At 41.9% G+C, this 21,078-nt stretch overlaps 1 protein-coding gene and 1 long non-coding RNA gene across 2 annotated transcripts in view; one reads left to right on the top strand and one right to left on the bottom strand.

Annotated features, from left to right (window-relative positions):
- LOC137040698 (SLAM family member 5-like) overlaps positions 1–18,359 on the bottom strand; it is a 34,664-nt gene extending 16,305 nt beyond the window's left edge. The window contains exons 1-4 of the mRNA XM_067416469.1: positions 17,902–18,359; positions 16,458–16,569; positions 11,014–11,234; positions 10,645–10,838 (exon numbers count right to left, since the gene is read on the bottom strand). Coding sequence (XP_067272570.1) covers positions 10,645–10,838; positions 11,014–11,234; positions 16,458–16,569; positions 17,902–17,947 — 573 coding nt within the window. The 5' untranslated portion in view covers positions 17,948–18,359. The remainder of the gene's footprint in view (positions 1–10,644; positions 10,839–11,013; positions 11,235–16,457; positions 16,570–17,901) is intronic.
- On the top strand, positions 8,344–8,744 carry LOC137040815 (uncharacterized). The gene is made up of 2 exons (XR_010897984.1): positions 8,344–8,441; positions 8,613–8,744. It is a non-coding gene; the product is annotated as an uncharacterized lncRNA (long non-coding RNA).
- Positions 18,360–21,078: the final 2,719 nt, after the last annotated feature.

Below are 21,078 nucleotides of genomic sequence, written 5' to 3'. Positions count from 1 at the left end.
AAAGCCCACGATAGCGACTCTTAAAATGGCTGCTAACCCTCAGATTGATCTGAAACACTGAACTGTGATATTTATCTGGTTGTGTGTGAATCCTCCCCTAACCTCAGTAAGTTTCCACTCACACATCCGTCTCCTTTAGCATCACGGAAATCAACACGCTTTTGCTGATCTTACGTTTTCAAATGAATTCTGGCCCTGAATGAAAACTAGGGGCTCCGCTCCTGCCTTCATCTTCAGGCTGGAACTGCAAGCATCCGCTACCCTCCGGATTTGGACTGTGGACGGGCCTACGCCAAATAACTGTATCATTTCATCTATGATACTCATTGTAAACAACTGTAATTAAATCTTATTCAAATGTTATTCTCGCCTCAGACACACTATTACTTAAATACAATTATTAAAATTAAAGAAGTATACTTCTTTTTGCTAAGGGTTGTGTGGAGAGGAAGATATGAGCTTCTTATCAGAAAGATAAAATGAAGAGACGCTTCAGCCACAAACTACTGACGTGCACAGAGACGACAAACATCCAGCAGACGGTTTATCTACCCAGCAGATCAAACCAGACACACTGATGTTTGAACCGATAAAATTAAAGGAAAAAACATCACATGACTAATTTGACTCAAAGCCAGTAAATAACATGTATAATAGTGTGGGGGTGGGGGTGGGGGGGGCAACACCCCCATGTTTTAGGAGCTTGGGGGTCCTTATAATATAGCCATCATAAAATGTGTACTCAGTTTGTTGCATATGGGGCAGCATAGCTGCTGACCAGTCAGGGTGCCCATGCTGACCCCTGACCCCGCCAAAAGCACCATCAGTGGCACGTGAGCATCAGACCTGGACCACGGAGCAATGGAAGAAGGTGGCCTGGTCTGATGAATCATGTTTTCTTTAACATCACGTTTATGGCAGGGTACGTATGCGACGCTTACCTGGGGAACACATGGCACTAGGATGCACTATAGGAAGAAGGCGAGCCGCTGGAGGCAGTGTGATGCTTTGGGTAATGTTCTGCTGTGAAACCAATCAAGCATCTGTGGGATGTGCTGAACAAACAAGTCCGATCCATGGAGGCCCCACCTCGCAACTTACATGACTTAAAGGATCTGCTGCTAACATCTTGGTGCCAGATACCACAGCACACCTTCAGGGGTCTAGTGGAGTCCATGCCTTGACGGGTTAGCAAAAGGTGGACGAACACAATATTAGAAAGGTGGTCATAATGTTATGCCTGGTCAGTGTATACTATTCATTTAAACATATAACACACACACACACCCACTTCAGCCTCTCATTTCATTTAACAGACATGTCAGGTGATACTAAAAATAAAACAATTTTATATATTCATATATAACACCATGTCATAGAGAGTTAAAATACATTTACAATAAACAAGGACTGGTATATCTTACCTAATGCAGAAGCAGTCTGGCTATTTCTGAGTTGTGTAGATGTCCACTATCCTCTTTTTTTGATAAATTTGCAGTCAAATCGTTCTTTATGTGCAGTAGGGAAAGATCTAAGAATCTGTCCTTAGCCATTGGGTGGCCAGTGAATGGTCCATAAAATTACTCTCCGCTCCAGAGTCCACGAAGACTTGACAACTGTGTGACCGGTCTGCCCATTGCACTCTTCCCGGTAGGAGAGTGGCGGACGAGGATTTCCTCAATGACGCTCCACCCGACAGTAGCCTCCTTTCTACTGTCGGGCTCGATCTTTTAACTGGCAGTCATTGAGGAAATGCCCCGTCGCGCCGCAATACATGCATCATCCCTTGGCTCTTCGGCATTCTCTTTCCTGCCAGGAAAGCCGAGCTCGACTCACCTGCATGGGCTCGGGATCGTTGAATGGGCTGACCGTGTCCCTCTCAGAGTAGTCGACGGACTCGAGAGATTCTTCACCGGTCCCGCATCTCCAGTCTGGAATCCGACCGAAGTGCCAGGTCCATCAGATCATTGAGACTCTTGGGAAGGTCTAAGGCGTAGATCTCTTTATGGACACGGTCAGCCAGCCCATGCAGGAATCAGTCCTACTGCGCCTCCTCGTTCCATTTGCTCTCAGCGGCCAAGGTCAGGAATTTAATGATGTACTCAGATACAGAATGCTTGCCTTGTTGAAAAGAGTTTGCGGGCCGGCTCGCGACCCGTGGCAGCACGGTCGAACACAAGTCTGAGTTCCGCTGAGAGCGCCTGGAACGAAGAGCAGCAACGATGATCATTCTACCACACCGCCGCTCCCCAGACCGCCGCACGGCCTGACAACAGGTTGATGACCAGCGCCACCCTTCGCCTTCTCCGTGGTGAACGTATGCGGCTGTAGTGAGAAGAAGAGAGTGCAACGTCCCTGCCACATCCGCCGGGAGTCGTTGAGTTGGAAATAAGACTCCACGCGATCCCTATAACGGAGCTTTGCGGCTTTAACAGTGTGTCGGAGAGCATAACAGGATGATTTATAATCACTCATATTCTCTGTTAGTAGACCGGTTTTGTATGCGGCAGTGCGGGCGTTCACTGCAGTGCGGATTGAACTGTCCACACACGGTTTCTGATTAGAGAAGGACGTTATAGTTATTGTTTGTGTCGTACATGTCCCAGTCAACGTCATCGAGAGCTGCCTGTAGCATGATCTCTGAATGAGGCGACCAGCGTGTAACTTCCCGCCTCACCGGGGGTTCCTGAACGAGCTTTTGTTTGTACTCAGGTGTAAGGAAAATGGCGGCATGGTCCGATTTACCAAAGGCTGGTAGTGAACGAGCCTTGTAGGCATTCTTAAACAGAGAATAGCAGTGATCCAGTGTGTTTGCTTCTTGTGTGGGACAGGAGACATGTTGGTGAAAGTTAGGCAATACTTTCTTAAGGTTGGCTTTGTTAAAATCACCCGCGACGACGAAAGCCGCATCGGGGTGGCTGTTTGTGAAGCCGCTGATGGCATCATTGAGGCCAGATAAAGCCAGTCCCGTGTCTGCCTGTGGTGGAATATAAACCACAGTGGCGACGACCGAAGAAAACTCCCTAGGCAGATAGAATGGGCGGCAAATGATTGATAAATGTTCCAGGTGAGGCGAGCAGGATCGCGAAAGGATTGAGATGTTTCTGGGATCGCACCGTTTCTTGTTGATCATGAAACACACTCCACCGCCTTTGGTTTATTAGCCCGGTTCTGTCAACACTTTTATCACTTTATAATCCTTCTCATTTATGCAATCTCAAAATAATGGTCAGTTGATAATACCTAGGATATCAATATGAATGACAGGCAGACGCATTTCCTATTTAGCACCTAAACTCTGGATTTTTTTTCTAGCCTTGTTCGGGAGGCAGACATACACTAAAAACACATCTCTGTAACCAGTCATACACATAATGACATACACATGATCAATTTCTATAATTCAAATCCATTAAAGTCCTCATGAAATCAAATCGATCTTATTTACTTTGTTAGCACATATTACAGGTCTTAGAGTGAACAATTAATCCGTGCAAGTTAATACACAGAAAAAAAATGTTTGCTGTGGTAATCTTTTGAAGGCGCTGTGGGCAGACACCCTTGCCTCTTCATCTAGCCTCTTCATCTAGACGCACCCTAGCGGCAACAAATCTAATCTGCCCGTGAGTGTCGTCTAGCAACTCTCAATACCCTTCTGAGCTGTAAACAGCAAACTCTTGCCAGGCCAATCACATCGTGTATAGAGTCAGTGGGCGAGGCCATAATGACAACGGCCAAGGTGCGTTTGTCTGCTTCTAGTAAACACAGAAACTGATGAACGGCGGTCTTTCGAATCAGCTTTGACCGCTGCTCTGGAAGACTTGGAGTTAAGCTTTTCTCTGAAGAAAAGAACGGCACTGAAGTCTGAAGAGAGGGGCACGGCCACAACAGCCTTGAATGTCAGCAGAGATCAGTAGATGAGGCCTAGAGACACACCGCCTGGGAAGACCTTGTTGACTAGAAAGCCATCAGCACAGATCCTCAGCAAAGACCACGAGAACCAGGCAAGTTCTCTGCACTAGGGATGGCTCAATACAATAAAAATTCCTCACATTAGCACGGAAGCTGCACATGAAGTGACATTTAGTTTATTTGCACTGCAATTACAATTGCATAAATCATGTTATGAGATTGTTTTAGATATAAAACTCTGAATATACAATGTAAAACTGTTAGACAAAATAAAAAAAAACAGGCCTACTTGTAGATGGGGAAACTAAAGCCGCCAGTATGGGGCAGAAAGTGCTGAAGATTGAGTCACTGGATGCTTCTCAATATTTCTCCTCGTTTCCTCGCTCCTCCGTCCTCCATCCTATGACCCGGAAACCGATGGAGCTCAGCAATCTTGTAGATCTCAATTCTCTAATTGCACCACGAGGAGGTGAGGATGGAGGAGTGAGGAGGCTTCCTGAGGAGTCATGAGCAAGGATACACTGGAGTATCCTTTGCGAAAGTATTTTATCGACTAAACGAGAATCCCGACTAAATCCAGCGGTGTCATCATTAATTGATGCCGCTTTGAAGTGACGTTAAAGGGAGCGAGGATATATCATTTTACTTGATTCATGCTCTCTTTGTTTATTTAGTATGCATCCCAGGCTGTACTTATCCGCTGTGGTTTGATGCCGAAAGGGCAGACTTGCTAGTAATCAGGTGTTTAAACTATGGATTAAATGTGTGAACATCCACAAAAGATCTGCTGTTCATATAATGTTCCCCTTGTTTTAGTTAAAGAGGCGCGCTTTAAATATGTCCGTGTGATCGTGGACAAACAGTCGGGACGGTGATCCGGCTTCCTCTTCCTTTTGATGTTTATTTTTCTTGAACAGTCTCCTGGTATTCCGCCGTGCTGCGACGTCACGTCTTGCCTTGCCTCGCCAATTGTGCCTGTACGTGGGCCTGCATCAGGTGAACTTGACTTTGGGAGCTTGGGAGCATTAACTCGTGACCATTCTGCCATACCCGCACTGTTTCAACTGGAGAATTGCATGTTCGTGGGGTCTGTGCGTTGTATTTAACCCTGGGTGAGTGAACCCACAGGCCAACGTGAGGTTTGTAGGTGTGTGTGTGTGTGTGTGTGTCTGTGTGTGTGTGCGCGCTAAATATTGGTTGGCTAGGAGGGAGTGATAACCTCTCTAAACTACTGGGTACCCTTTTCACTGAGTGGTTTGATACTATTTCTCTTGTCACCTAAATGCCCGTGTGTGTGTGGTGAAGTGAATATATTAGTGCACGCTTGAAGTGTGTTGTGAAGTGGAGTTTGGGGGTTTATTTCTCCCTGCCACCTTATATATTTTGTTGATTTAAATTGTTTTCTTTGTTTTTTTTTTTTGTTATTTGCTTTTCATTGTCCTGTATTTTATGTTGAAATTAGGCCCATTTCCACTGTGTTGAACCTGTGAGTGTGTGAAATAATATATATATATATTTTTTTATAAATAAAGAAATGTATAATTTTACAGTTCACGTCTCTACTGAATCCTTGTGAATGAACCTGTGCTTCCTATTGGACCATTAGTTCCCTGGGTAAAATTCCCAGGGTGGCGTAGACGGTGCTATGAGGAGTTTAAGTAATTGATCTCTCCATCCTTCAATATACTTGAGTTCAAAATAATACAACAAACCTTTGGTGCCACATTACAAACAGATTCATTCAAAATGGCTGATTCATTCAGAAACATAGCAAATTACTGTTTTAAGAACGTCTTAGTGATTTAGGTATTCACCTGATTTGTTCAAAAACACAGATTCAATCAGAAACTAATCAAATACAGCAATCATGCTCGTGTCTGGCAAATCTGGCTAGATTTCTTTTTTTCTTCAGGTAAATTCTTTTGGAGTGGGGGCTTTTGCGGAAGTTCCCTCCCCGAAGAAACAGCTGCTATTATGAGTGTGAGATATTCAAATCCAAAATACAGCTGATAAAGTCATTGGAGGAAGTTTAGTCGCCATGGTCTGACCCTTACCATCAGATCAGACTGTAGCCCACAGTTCATGTCAGCTCAAATACAACAGTTCTGTGAGGAAAAGGGCTTTCTACATCTGAAGACAACAGACAAACGATGGGGTGATGCATATTAAAAGGCATATGAATATGACAGGAGGAGGGGCTAGACTGGAAAGAGTCCATGTACAGATTCACTGACCACAATACTACTGGAAAAAGCCCTGATGAGTTGCTTTCCATCAGGAAAATGATTGGGAAGCTGCCATATTTTACCACACCAGACAATGACCAGAAGACAAGGAATCATGAAGCTGATGAAAACTTTACATCCATCACAGCCGAAGGGTCTGAGATTCACAACTAGAGCTGGCAGGACAAGAAAAGACCAACAACTCCATTCAGCCAAGATACATAAACTACTGTGTCCAAAAAGATAAATTCTGTGTTCACAATATATACCAGGTTTGAGAAGAAATTCTCAGTGTCCCAGTGAACCGGAAGTAGCGAGTGAGTTTTCTTCAGTGCTGTGACGTATTTCCAAGTGAAACGGAATATTGAATAGAGGGCAGGGTTTTTATCTCAGCGCTCCTCCTCTCCATCTCTCACTCATAGCAGACGAACGGCTGGAGGGAAGTGGTAACGCATTTTAAAACACAAGCCGTCAAACTGACATCAGCTGAGAAGGAACGCCGTTTCCAGACCGGAAGTAACTTTTCAGATTTTGATTAAAGATTACCACGGCAAACAATTTTTTTCTGTGTATTAACTTGCACGGATTAATGGTTCACCCTAAGACCTGTCATATGCGCTAACAAAGTAAATAACATCGATTTGATTTCATGAGGACTTTAAGTGAAAAAGCAAACGAGACAGAAGATACTGAGCAAATAACTCCTGATAACATGCCAATTCAGGGAGAGCCACTAGGAGGAGCTGTTGCTCCGCAGATGAGACACAGAGGCTGCGTTCGGAACCGCATACTCATTGAGTAGGTACTCAATTTCAATAAGTACTTACTTAACGAGCGCTGAAAGAGTAGGTACTATATATCCAGATCTCGTTAAGTATGAATGCGATCCGCACTTTATGCGCCATGTTGACGTTATCATGTGACCCATGACGATATCACAAGCGCAACAACTCGTGTGACAGGTTTAATTCATCTGTATATTGGTTTAAACGTGCTCATTTTTTGTGGTCTTTTTTAAGAAACAGCTGCCCATTTATTTTGTCATTGTACTATAAGAAATACATTTTAACCCTACTAATCTGACAATTTCATCCTTTTTTATCCTTGCAAAAACCCCAAATCGTGATCTCTTGAATATGTTGTTAATTTCTTTATTTTATATGCAAAAAAATGTCATCCACAAGCAAAAGTGGGCTAAATCTCCTTTATATTTCCCTCTTTTTCTTATTAAATTTAACTCCTGTTTGATCCCAGGCTTATGAAATAACTAAAACAAACAAATAAATAAAAATTATTGCATTATGATGATTTATTCAAGATATCTAACCTTGTTATAGTTTTTTCTCTGTATATAATGTACATAAACCCATTAGTTTTATCATTATGATTGTTCGTTGTTAAAAATACCACCATGCAATTATAAAACAATTAAAAAAAAAGATATGAGTGACAGGTGCAGTAAGATCTCAGCATCAGTAACTCCACAGCCCGACCGGTGCGGTTTCCCTCAGTGTTTGTACTGTCTGCTCAGAAAAATCTTTCAGCTGCTCGGAGATCTCGCCTTTGGAGGAAACTGTTGATTGTATACTCGAAAAAAGTAATACTATAAAAAAAATTTTTAGATTTCCCCCAGAATGAACTGCACTGCTAGCACACCCACAAACACTTACAATAATAATGACAAATGCTGACCAATACTTATTTATATTACCTTTTTATATATATATCGTTTTAGTAAAACATACAAAAGGCAACTTGTCATATGACATAGCGATGCATGCCATGAATACACATTAGACAAATGCAGCCAATGTGAATATGATGTGAATCATTTTATTTACTGACAACTAAGGAAACATGAATGAGTAAAAGAATTAATAAAAGTAAACATCACAAGAAATGAATAAAAGTCAACACATGAAACAAAGCTTTATTCAAATGTATTGTTCTAACGATCACAGAAGGTGAACGCCACATCTGCTGCCCGTCTCAACACAGGTGTGCCAGTTCTGCAGCTTTATATTCATGAAGCAGTTGACCAGCGTGAACACCTTCATCTGTCCTAGCCATCCATCATGTCCCTCATAGCGTTTGGACTTTTGTGGTGTAGTGGGCTTTCTGGTTTGATCTCCGTAACCGTCACCACCAGTGTGTCCTTGAGCAAGGCTCTTAGCTCCAGGGGGTTCGTCCCTGTAATAAGTGCACTGTTAGACGCTTTTGGTCTTTTTCTAGAAGTCTCACTGGCTCTGGGTTTACTGAGGATGAAGAGACCACAGCAATATCTGGCCCAGATGATGCACTAAGGTGAAGTGATGAAGGGTCCAGGATCCTCAGTGCTCACACCCGTCTGCTGACATCTCAGATCCTACAAAAATGCACAAACATAATACAAAAGCACTCATTTAAACAGCACAATGTCATTTGATTTCTGTATTAGAAGTAACTAAATGATATTACTTTATATTTTTGTTTCAGGTTTTCCCCACACATGACACCCGTGTCTTGCAGGCCCTGCTCCACAAAAGCTCTGCAGCAAATACAGAGCCATCAAGAATCAGAAAAGTGCTAAAATAACTGTTTGAAATAAAATACAACTTAAGATTTAAATAGATGTTTTATTCATTTCTGTAGTATACTGAATCAAAGCCTTTGATGACGGCATTCCTTTATCAGCCGCTCTCCACCAGATAAACACACACACACACACACACACACACACACACACACACACACACACACACACACACACACACACACACGCTCTTCTGTCCCTGTAACATCAGACAAGATTACCGTTACCTATGTGATTTATGTTCAATACTACATTTAAATGTAGTTGCTGATGTGTTAATGTTCCTCAGTTTATCAACAGTACTAATGGACAAATTAAATTGATAACTTATGTTTAGTTACTTTATGTAGATTTGTTTATTTACATTGCTCAGGTTCATGTAAAGTAAGCAGAGTTGACAACAGTGAACTCTTCATTATAGCACACACACACACACCATTCTGATCTATTCAGATGTATCAGACGTCTATTTTATGGTGTGATGTGCTCATCTGCAATACTTATCAAAAATTCCTGTCAGATGTTAAATAAACATTTAGTAAGTATCTTTATCTTTAACATGCATATGTAATCCACTTTGGAGACGTATGTGTGTTACTGGAGCTCCCCTGTTAGCTACAGCCTACACAATAAAACGTGTTTTTACAGCACAATCACAACTATTTAGACAACTTTACACCTTCAACAATTCAAAAGTTTACTCTACAGAAGCTCAACAAACGTGGTTTGAACACAAGAGAACCGTGATTTTCGTTTGTAATACTCACGTTTGAAAACACCCGCATCACTTTCCTCCACCTGACGTATCCTTTCCTGTGGCCTTATGGGAAGGCAGGGATAGAAAAGTATCCGACGATGAGCGCTTCACAATCTGGGCGGAGCGCAGTAGGCCATCCGGGGATTTCTCGCCTACTCTTTTATGATTACTGAGGTTTCGAACATACTACTCCTTTCACATACTGTTTTCGCCTACTATATAGTAGGTTAGTAGGCATATTCGAACGCAACTTGAGTACACGTACGTCCGAATCTCGCGAGAAATAGTCCAAACACCTGGTAGTTCTCGCCTACTCTTTTATGAATACTAAGGATTCGGACATACTTTTCGCTCGCCTACTGCTTTTTCCATACTATATAGTAGGGAAGTATGCGGTTCCGAACGCAGCCAGAGACAAATCACACTAGAGATTTAAAGACTTTATCAATCGCCTGATGGAGGAAATGCAGCACCGATATGTTGTGTTTATGGATTTCACTATGATCTCAAAGTATATTATAATGAGTCCCAAATCAGTATTTTCTCAGGTTAAAGATGCTTTTTTATTATTATTGTGGATAGAAAAACAAGAAAATGAATGACCGAATAATAATGTAAAGATTTACAATTACGATTTTAAAAATCTGACACTGAAAGAGAGCAGAAGCTCAAATAATCATCAGTATTTATGATGAAAAAAAAACACACTTGAAGAATCTTTAAAGTTCAGCGTTCTGCTTTAGATTCAAGCACTTCCTGAAAAAGATGGAAATATTAAGCCATTAATTAAAAAATCTCACAAATATTAATATATGCAAAATCAGTTTGTGAGAGATGACCTCATCAATCATGTACCTGATGTGTGAATATGAGCTTGATCTCGTTCAGCTCTTCTGGATCTGATGTCATAAACCACAATCATGACAGTAGCCACGCCCACCAGAGCAGCGAGGACCAATCGGATCACAGCTTCAGTGGGACCACAACAGTGGACTGAGGAATAAAAACATCAAACTGAGATCAGCTCAGTCAATAAACGCTAATATCAGCGCTGACATCAACTAATATCAGCGTTGCTGCCGTACCTGAACATGTGTGACAGAGTTGAGTTGAGATGTCTGGTGGCTGATGGGATTGTTCAGCACACAGCTGTAGGTGTTTTTATCCTGATATTCCACCTCCAGAGGTAGAGAGAGACTGATGCTGAGATCAGACACACTGATGTTGGACAATAAACTGTTTCCTTTGTACCAGGAGAGAGTCACATGACTCACATTCACCGCTGATGAACACACCAATGAACAATATGATGATGATGATGATGAAGAACACTGAGAAGAGTTACTGCTGATGACAGGAACAGGCAGACGAGCTGGAAAACATCAGAGAATAAAGAGAAATGAGGATGTTATTTAATGTACGAGTTAATTTAACCTGCTGTTAATTTAAAAAAGGGAATTAATCATTTAAACTAATTATTCATGATAAGATACATCTTTATATCTCACTGTAATAAATAAAACATGTGAAACTGATATTTAACTCACCGTAGACAGAGAGACTGATATAAGAAGACGCCCAGTATTTTTTTATCTGTAGTTGATAAAGTCCAGCATGTTTGGTTGTGATGTTTGTGATGGTCAGAGATCCAGTTTGATTGTCCAGCTTCAGTCTGTCTCTGAATCTCCCATCACGAACATCATCATATACAGTGAAGCTGTCGGCCGGTTTATTGATTTCAGCGATTACAGTGTCTTTATCTCCAAATCTCCACCAAATCTGATCACCATCCTTCATTTCAGTGAAATCAGAGCCTAGAGTGACTAAATCTCCCTCCGTCACTGACACTGAATCATCAAACACACAGAACAAACATAAATGTCTCAGTTACGTATGTAACCCTCGTTCCCTAAAGGAGGGAATGGAGATGTATGTCAGAACTGACAGACGAATTGGGGATCGTTTTCAGAGAACAATGTACTCTAAGTGTTTAAAAACGAGCCAATGAATTTTGGCATGCGGTTCATGCATTCCACGCTCCGACCCGCAGGTCGGGTATAAATAAGGAAGTGGAAGCACTGCATCTATGCTTTTCCACTGAGGAGCCAAACTAGTGAGTCGGGCATTCAGCAGAGGCACAGCACCTGTTGACGGGATGTACATTTCCATTCCCTCCTTCAGGGAACAAGGGTTGCATACGTAACCGAGACGTTCCCTTTCAGTCAGTCACATTCAAAGTACATCGAAACTGACCGACGAATTGGGGATCCTAACAACACGCCACAGGCACTGGCCCTTTCAGCGCTCTGCTTGAGCTCCCTGGATGGCCCAATATTGGAGTGGGAAGTCAGGGCTCTAAGCAGAGAAGGTCAGTCACTGCTGTTCTGCAAGACCCACTCAGTGTGACTATTGGATAACTGTGGGAAAGCGTGTCTCGAGAGATGGAACGCTGCGGAGCCACATCCGTCTTAGGAAGGAGAGTTGGCAGTTACACATAAGGACTAACCAAACAGGATCGTGTAACATATGGCAGTCTCTAAAGGTGGTTTCAACCTAGTTCTAGGGGGAAAGAACACCATCAGAGAGGGAAAGACATGGGGCTAGCCATTTACGGTAGCTGATACAGTGGAGGAATACACATATGGGGTTGCTGTAGGAACTGCTACATATGGATACCCAGCTTACACACGCGTTCCAGATGCATACAGGTGTAAGTCTGCCGTCAAACAGCCTCTGTTGTCGAGGGGTGAAGGAGAAGCTTGACAGGGTAAGCCATTTATGGGGAACACAACTGGAGAAAATAACGCACGTATCCGGCCCAGGAGGCAGGAGTGGCATTGCAAGCCAACACTAAAATGGGTCCTTCGCGCTTCACAGAGGCTATAAAATCTAGTAAACATGTTAGGTGTCGCTCAGCCTGCAGCTCTACAAATGTCTGTCAACGCGTCGCCTTGAGCCAGCAGCCAAGAGGAACACACCTCTAGTTGAGTGTGCTCGCAGTCTGAATGGACAAGGCACGTCTTGGAATTGGTACGCCAAGATCTACTATCCAGTGGGCCAACCTCTACTTAGAGACAGCCTTTCCCTTCTGCTGGCCTCCGTAACAGACAAAAGACAGAACAGAAGAGCTGTTCTTAGGTCCTGAAACTTTGCGTTCTATCCATGTAGATACAAACAGGACAGAGCAAAGACAGGGCTGGGTCTGCCAACCTCCAAAGGAAGTTGCAGGTTCAGCAATTGGTCCCTGAAGGGAGTAGTGGGAATCATGGGCACATATCCTGGCTGGGGTCTCAAGATAAGGTGAGAGTTGGCCGGCCCGAATTCTAGGCACGATCCGCTGAAAGTGCCTGCAGGTCCCCTACCCTCTTGATGGAAGTCAATGCAGTTAAGAGTACTGTCTTCAAGGACTAGATGTTTTAACTCTACAGACTGAAAAGTCTCGAAAAGAGGGCTCTGAAGTGCCCTGAGCACCAGAGCTAAGTCCCAAGAGGGTAACGAGTTTGGGAACAGACATGGAGTTTGAAGAGGTCTGGACACGGGTGCCACCGAGTTTGAAGAGGTCTAGACACGGGTGCCTCAGAGTGCCCCGTCTCTGAAAAAGTAGATCCTTCCTCAGAGGAATAGGACAGGAAGGGGCTGTCACAAGGAGAGTTGGTTAGGGAAACCAGGTCCAGTTGGGCCAATAGGGTGTATAGTGACCTCAGATGCATCTGACTCCAAAGGAGAAGATGGCTGGCGAGTTGCAGCAAGTTGCAAGAGCGTAGACCACCCTGACGGTTGATATACGCAACGGTTGCAGTGCTGTCCGTACGGACCAGAACATGCTTGCCATGTAGCAGCATTTTGAGGCGGCCCAGCGCAAGACATATGTTACACTATCCTGTTTATTAGTTAGTCCCTATGTGCAACTGCCAACTCTCCATCCTCAGAAGGATGTGGCTCCGCAGCGTTCCATCTCTCGATACAGGCACACTTTTCTAGCATTATCCAATAGTCACACTGAGTGGGTCTTGCAGAACAAGGCATCCGTGAAGACCACAGCATGCCTGGACACTTGTTCTAGGAGCATCTTTTCCCGTCCGTAGAAATAAAGGGTTCAACCACAGGCTGAAATTTGCAGACAGTACAGGGTAACTGGCACCCGGTACTTGCTGCTTTGCCACGACCATCTCTGGAATCGGCCGTGAATCCAAGCGACGTTACTGTGGCTCGAGGTTCAGGCTTATTTTCTTAATTAATGGCGTCATCATCGACTAGTCGATGTCACCTCGACTTTCATCAGATAAATGTCGACTTTAAAAAAAAGCCGTTCAACCCCTTATCCAAAGGCAGACTCATTGTAACACTCTTCGTAGGAAACAACACTGGAAACTACAGCAATTGTTCGGCTCTGAAGCAGAAAAGCAAAGACGCAGAGCTTCCACTTCCTTGCTTATACCCGCGCTGTGGGGCGAAGTGTGAAATGCGTGAACAGCATGCCAGTATTCATTGGCTCGTTTATAAACACTCGAAATAGATTGGTCTCTGAAAACGATCCCCAATTTGTCGTCAGTTCCAACGAATGTCAAACGTGACCGACTGAAAAGGAACAGGGTTTGACACAGATCAACAGATTATAATGGTTGATTAAATTTAATAGTTTAACATTTGAATTAAACAATATCATGAAATGACAAATAGAAACAAAATGGTGTGTCGATTAGGGGTTGCACCGACTAGTCGACTAATGCTCTGCCATAGCGCTTTAAGCTTGACGTCGACTAGTCGCTGGCCTATAGAGGGCGCAATTTCCGGACACGCAGGCTTTGTTTCCAACAGTTAAAAATTACAAATAAATACATACTCAGAGAGCTCTCCACAAGACATGTTTGATTATACCATCTGGGGGCTCAAAATTGATCGGGAGAATGCACGCTTATTGTACACGTAAGTAAATCACCGTTCTAAACGAATGTGATGCTGCATTGTAACACACATATATAGCTTGCATATCATGCAGAGATCGCGCGCGCCGTACACAGAAACATTCAGTAGCGCAGAAATATATTGTCAACACTGTTCTGTGATTTAACAATAAAACAGCTTAGAAACTGAAAAGTTATAGCATATATTTCTTAGTAACTAAAACTCACAGCTTCAATATTAGTAGAGAGACGCTGGCAGGTAGAATTAATTCACACTCAATCTCTCTCTCACTAATGCATTCATTTACATGTCACCTTTATTTTGCTACTTTATCTATAGCTGATCCAGAACAAGCAGAAATCTGTGAGAAATATAACGAACCAAAGACAAAAGAAAGAATACAAAAGCTGTTATGTAGGACTCAGAGCAATATCCATATGGGCATCGCTGTGTCATATGTAAATCAATCATTCAATCAATCAATCAACTTTATTTTTTATAGCGCTTTTACAATCGCGATTGTGTCAAAGCAGCTTCACAGTGTCAAACAGGACAATATTAAAGCAGAATTAGATTTGGCTGTACAGTCGTTCTGGAGAAAACAGTGATGTTATCAGCTTATTTTAATTTATCATATAGAGACAATGTTGGCAGATCAGTATTTTAGTTTATAGAATTAAATAAAACCTAATTCATAAATGTTATTTGTATATTTAGTTGAATAACTTAATTTAGTTGATCATATTTTTAGTGTCCCCAACTGAGCAAGCCAAGCCAAAGGCGACTAAAGGAACGGAAACTCCACCAGGGCATGATGGAGAAAAATAAACCTTGGGAGAAACCAGACTCAGTCGGGGTGCCAGTTCTCCTCTGGCCTATTAACACACCGTGTATGATTATTATTATGGCAACCTTACAGGTCAGAAATCATATTAGATCGGAATATTCAAAATTTCAGGGTATCACAGAAGAGACAGGTTTATTTAGGATGGGGCGTCGATTACACAAGAGTATGAATACTTGAAAGATCGGAGTTATTGCGCCGAAGTCGGGTTTTTGAGCATGACGTGCCGGTGAGGCAAATTCAGAGGAGACACCATTTGACACGGCTCAGCAGACACTCCAGGACGCTTTGGTCATGTCCAGGCAGGTCCACCATCCGATCCGGACACGGCCCAGATCCGGAATAAACCTCGGGATAAACAGAGAGACTAACATTAGTGTAGATGTCACTCTTTTTATGATGTAACGAGTACATCAGGTGTTATGGGAAGTGTTCCCGGTTCCGGCTGACCTAGTTAATGCAGCCTAACAATCAGTCAATTGATTTGAATAATGAAAGTTAAAAATGTTCTATGTGTATGCCATAGTAAAGAGATGTGTTTTTAGTCTAGATTTAAACTGACAGAGTGTGTCTGCTTCCCGAACAATGCTTGGAAGACTGTTCCAGAGTTTAGGAGCTAAATAGGAAAAGGATCGACCGCCTGCAGTTGATTTAGATATTCTAGGTATAATCAACTGGCCAGAGTTTTGAGACCGCAGTAGACGTGATGGAGTATAATGTGTTAAGAGCTCGCTTAAGTACTGGGGAGCTAAACCATTTAGTGCTTTGTAAGTAATAAGCAAGATTTTAAAATGTATGCAATGAAATATATGTGTCATAATGTATGTCATAACTGAGCACAAGAAAACTCGTGTTCGTGTCTCAGCTCGAGGTTCAGGCTTATTTGATTATTAAAGACGTCATCAGCGAGTAGTCGATGTCGACTTTCATCACATAAATGTCGACTTTAAAAAATCAGAGGTTGTTCAACAGCTAGTTTGAATTAATTTTCAATTTGTCATTAAAAAAGAGGTGTAAATATTGTTGAACACACCTTTGACAGTGAGAATGAAATGAACCTTCTCATAGTTGATCTCTAGTTGATAAAGTCCAGCATGTTTGATTGTGATGTTTGTGATGGTCAGAGATCCAGTTTGATTGTCCAGCTTCAGTCTGTCTCTGAATCTCCCATCAAGAACATCATCATATACAGTGAAGCTGTCGGCCCGTTTACTGATTTCAGCGATTACATTGAATCCGAACCTCCACAGAATCTCATCATCCTTTATTTCAGTGAGACGAGTGTTAAGAGTGACTGAATCTCCCTCCGTCACTGACACTCTCTTCTCTTCATCACGAGTCCCTCCTGAAGAACCTGAAGAGTTTTTCACAGATTAAAGCTTTAAAATCTCGATGTTGGTTTGATGAAGCTTCACTAAAATACTTTTATTCATTTAAATGTGAAGTGAAAAATATTCTGCGGTACAAAGACAAAAGATGATGAATGAAAAGAGAAATAGATTTATATATGGAACAATAACTAAATAAAAAGGAACTGTAATGTTTAATGTCACACTAAAACTAAAGCTGTTGAGTATCTGAGCTTCATATGAACTTTATTTTATTGATTCTATCCATAATAACTGAATATAGACCTGAACTCAAACTTGATCTGACAGTAATATCACAGATTCATTATTTCTTTATGAGAATAACCATGAATGTTAAATCTCTGTGATTCATTATTATTAATATGAAAAGACGAACTCAAAACTGGTTCAGTGATAAAATGACAGACGTGCTGATGTGAGGGCAGGTTTTTAGTAAAGTAAAGTGAAACTAGCGTCAGCTACAATAACAGTACTGGTGTGTGTGACCATAACGTTTGTCATAATCTGTTTGATTCAACACAAAACATTTATTCTGATTCTTTTACGGCTAAGTAAAGATTTTTTTTACAGTAAGCTATCCCTTCTGGACTTGTTCATTTGATGAGCAGCCATCGGTCTTATTATAAAGTAGATAATAAAGACTAATTTCCTTATAAATGGTAAAAATATATTTGATTTAAAAAATGCACTAACAAGGATATTAGACAGGTCTTTCATTAAAATTAAATTAAAAGAGAAAGTTTTATTGGAATTCCTTTCTGAAGGAAGTTCATTGGAGAAAGGCACGGCTGTTATTTCAGATGAGGAAAGAGAAATAGACTTAAAGATCTTACATAAAATATATCCAACTACTATCTTACTCTCTAAGTTTATGGATATTGGGATGAAATCTCTTTTTATAATAGTCCTGAAGAGTCTCACGCCATTTGTCTTTTTGATTGTCAAAGTGTCCAGACCTTTTGGAAAGCACTTTCTCTGCTGAAACTGGATTAATGATAACAGTGAATGTGAAAGGAATTAATAGGAACACGAAGATTAAAATATTGACAATTCTGTAATTTCATTATCCTCAATGGCAAATTCTTTGATGTAATTTTAGTGCTGAACTCCATTCATGAGAATGGCATATTTAATGTAAATGTGGAAATGTTCACCGCTGTTAAACTGACAGCTCGCTGATCTCGAATACGCTGTTAATGAATGTGCGGAGCCTGAACCAGTGAATGTTGATCCTCTCTGACTAAATGAACCAGTCATTTATCACGTGTTACCAGAACAGAAACAACTGAAGCCATAAAAACACTTTTCAAACTCACCAACCAGACGCCACAAACACAAGCAGAGCAAAACAGGCAGAAACATCTTCAACGGTTTCAGTCCACAAATATGAAGAGAGTAACTCTTCAAAACTGGTTCAGTAATAAAATGACAGACGTGCTGATGTGAAGCTGCTCTGTAGTAAAGTGAAGTGAAACGCTAGAATAAGTTAAAATAACTGCCTATTGATTCAGTGTTAGTGCATGTGACCTTCGAGCTCATTTAAGCTCTTAATTCACACTCTGAACATGGTCAGTTTCTCACTTTGAGCTCCAGTACGCCTCGACTTCCTGTCACTGGTGTAATTTTCAACAGTATAACGGACACATACAGGGCTGGATTTACCCCATATTGTGACATGGCTAAAATACATTTTGGCCCCAAGACACCCAGAAGCTTACTTACTAAACTATGCTTGTCCAAAACCGCTACTTTTCAGGAAATAGAAAAAAACACTGCATTTTATAAATAATTTAACACTGTGTTGTCCAAGTGGATATTGTGGCTTTATATATGTAGTCATATATTTGCATAAGCCATTTTATTATTAATGTACCAAAATCAAGCTCAAATGGATGAACAAATCTGAGACATGCGTGTGTTTTAACAGAGACAGTGAGTGGATCGCATGACGTTTTCATCAACTGTGTGATCTCGTGTTATAAAAGATGAAGTGTTAACCACATGCTAAGACAGTATTAGCTGTGACTCGATGACTAAAGCTAGAATAAGGGCACGGTTGCACTGTCTGGTTGCTTTCGTGCATCGGTCTGAGATCTTGTGCAGGTGAAAAGCGTTTGGTTAATGATGAATATTGACCTTCTGTGCGTACCGTAGTGGCTCCTGCTGGTAGCAGGGGTGTGTTCTACAGTTCGTCTAAAAACGGCTGAATTACATATCGAGCAAAAAAGAACAGAAGGAGACCTGGCCGGGTTGCGTTGTGTTTTCGTTCACACACATCTACCGGACTGGCAGCGGCCTCCAGTTCAATTCACATTTATTTGTATGGCGCTGTTCACAGTGCATATCGTTTCAAAGCAGCGTCGGAGGAAATGTAGTTGATCTAAGAGTATTTTATGATCTATAATGTCGAACGCAGCACTAAGATCAAGTAAATCTAGTACTAGAGACACAGCCTTGGTCAGCAGCTGAGAGCAAGTCATTTATAGTTTTAACGAGCGCAGTTTCTGTGCGGTGATGAGGTCTGAAGTTTTTCACAGGTAGAATTGAGCAGACACAACTTTATCTAGTATTTTAGACAGAAATGGAAGATTTGAAATGGGTCTGTAATTTGCTAATTCATTTGGATCTAGTTGTGGTTTCTCAGTGAGAGGTTTAATAACCGCCAGCTTGAACGGCGTGATATGGCAAATATCATCAGTACACAGTGAGCAAGTAACAAGGCACTGATCAGTGACATCACTTTGCGGTATGATATCTATATCGGTAGGATTAGTTCCATGCGATATAATTAAATCTAGTCTATGATTCAAACAATGAGTGGTCTAGTGGCATTTTGCTTGAGGAGTTTAATAAATCCGTGAATGCGACCCCTAACGCATCGTTTGTATTATCGACGTGAATGTTAAAATCACAGACAATCAATACTTTATCAACAGTGACCAAAAGGTCTGAGAAAAAAATCAGCAAACTCTTTTAGGAAATCAACACAGGGCCCTGGAGGTCTATACACGCTGGCCAAAGCAAGAGATAGGAGATTTTTTTCTTATATCTGAGAGTGAAACATTTAGCACAAGCACTTCAAATAAATGAACTCTGTGTCCTGTTCTCTGAGTAACATTAAGAATATCTCTATAGATATTTGCAACAGCGTCCTCATAACCATTCAGACCATGCTTGTGCTGAATTGTGGGATTTGTTCACTAATGGTTTGGTTTTCTGGCTTAATCACAGTAATGTTTTCTATTCCTATGATAGATTTATTGTTTGACCTCACTGATCGGGAAATAGAAACAGTCTCTCTAGAATGCACTACACTCGCATTACTATCAACTAACTATGTGGGTGGAACAAAGACATTTGTGCTTTGACTCACTAGTCATACAGTGTGTAGCGTCTTAGGCCCCGTCCACACGAAGCCAGAGCTTTCCCAATCCGATCTTGCGTCCACACGAGTGTCACAGACACGCCAGGCTCCCACGGCACAGATACACAGCGCACACTTTCACCTGAGTATTAACCACGCACACCTGCAACCCATCACCACCACAATCACCAGGAGCACAAAAGGCACACACACCCACGCAGTCACTGTCCGGTCTCGTTAGAGTTGCACCCTGAGCAACACAAACCCGAACTATCATCAGCCCATCTTCACTCCCTCAAGTTTCAAACTCAACTGGTTGTTCAAATAAACCTGATACTCCCCATCTTGTCTCCGTAGACTCTGTACCCGTAACAACGAGATCACTGAAACCGACTCAAAACGATGTAGTAAACATGCCAGGCCAGTGTGTGGCGCTGTAATTCTGCCACAGAAATACACTAATAATGGAGAAGAAGAGTTGTGGCTAGAAGGGGTATAGCGGTGGAAGGAGGTGAGGCAAAATCTCACGATAAAATAACAATAAATACATTTGCTACTTAACAGATGTGTTTTATTAACGCCTACACCTACCCAACCCTAAACCTACCCTTACACTAATGCAGATATGGTCATTAAATGACGCGTTATTAATGTGCCCATGCCCAGTGCCTGTAGCTGTATCCCTTTAGTCTTTCACCGTGCCGGACGTAGCGTGATGACATCACCGTTTCACAAAATATACGGATTGGCTGTACACAAGAAAAAAACAAGATTACCGTTTTCAGATGTATCCACTCTGGGACCCGGTTTCAGAAAATATCGGATTCATTCTTCCAAAACGCCGGATCCGTGTGGACGAAACACTGATACGGTACAAAATGTATACGTAGCTAAACACGTCTCCATGTGGACGGAGCCTAAGAGGAGATATTTTCCAACAGAAGATCCGCTCGGATCCTGCTGGGGTGTAGGCCATCAGCACGGAAAAGCCTAGGCCACTCCCAGAAAAGATTGAGTTACACCATGACATTAACCATTCATTTAGAGCAGATAATCTACTGAACCTTTCAGTCCTCATCGATATGTGGGATGCGCTCCGGACTCGATGACCCCCATCGCGTGTGATGTT

The sequence above is a fragment of the Pseudorasbora parva genome, chromosome 14 (assembly GCF_024679245.1).
Source record: "Pseudorasbora parva isolate DD20220531a chromosome 14, ASM2467924v1, whole genome shotgun sequence".
NCBI classification, from domain to species: Eukaryota; Metazoa; Chordata; class Actinopteri; order Cypriniformes; family Gobionidae; genus Pseudorasbora; species Pseudorasbora parva.
This window is presented reverse-complemented; position numbering and strand designations above follow the sequence as displayed.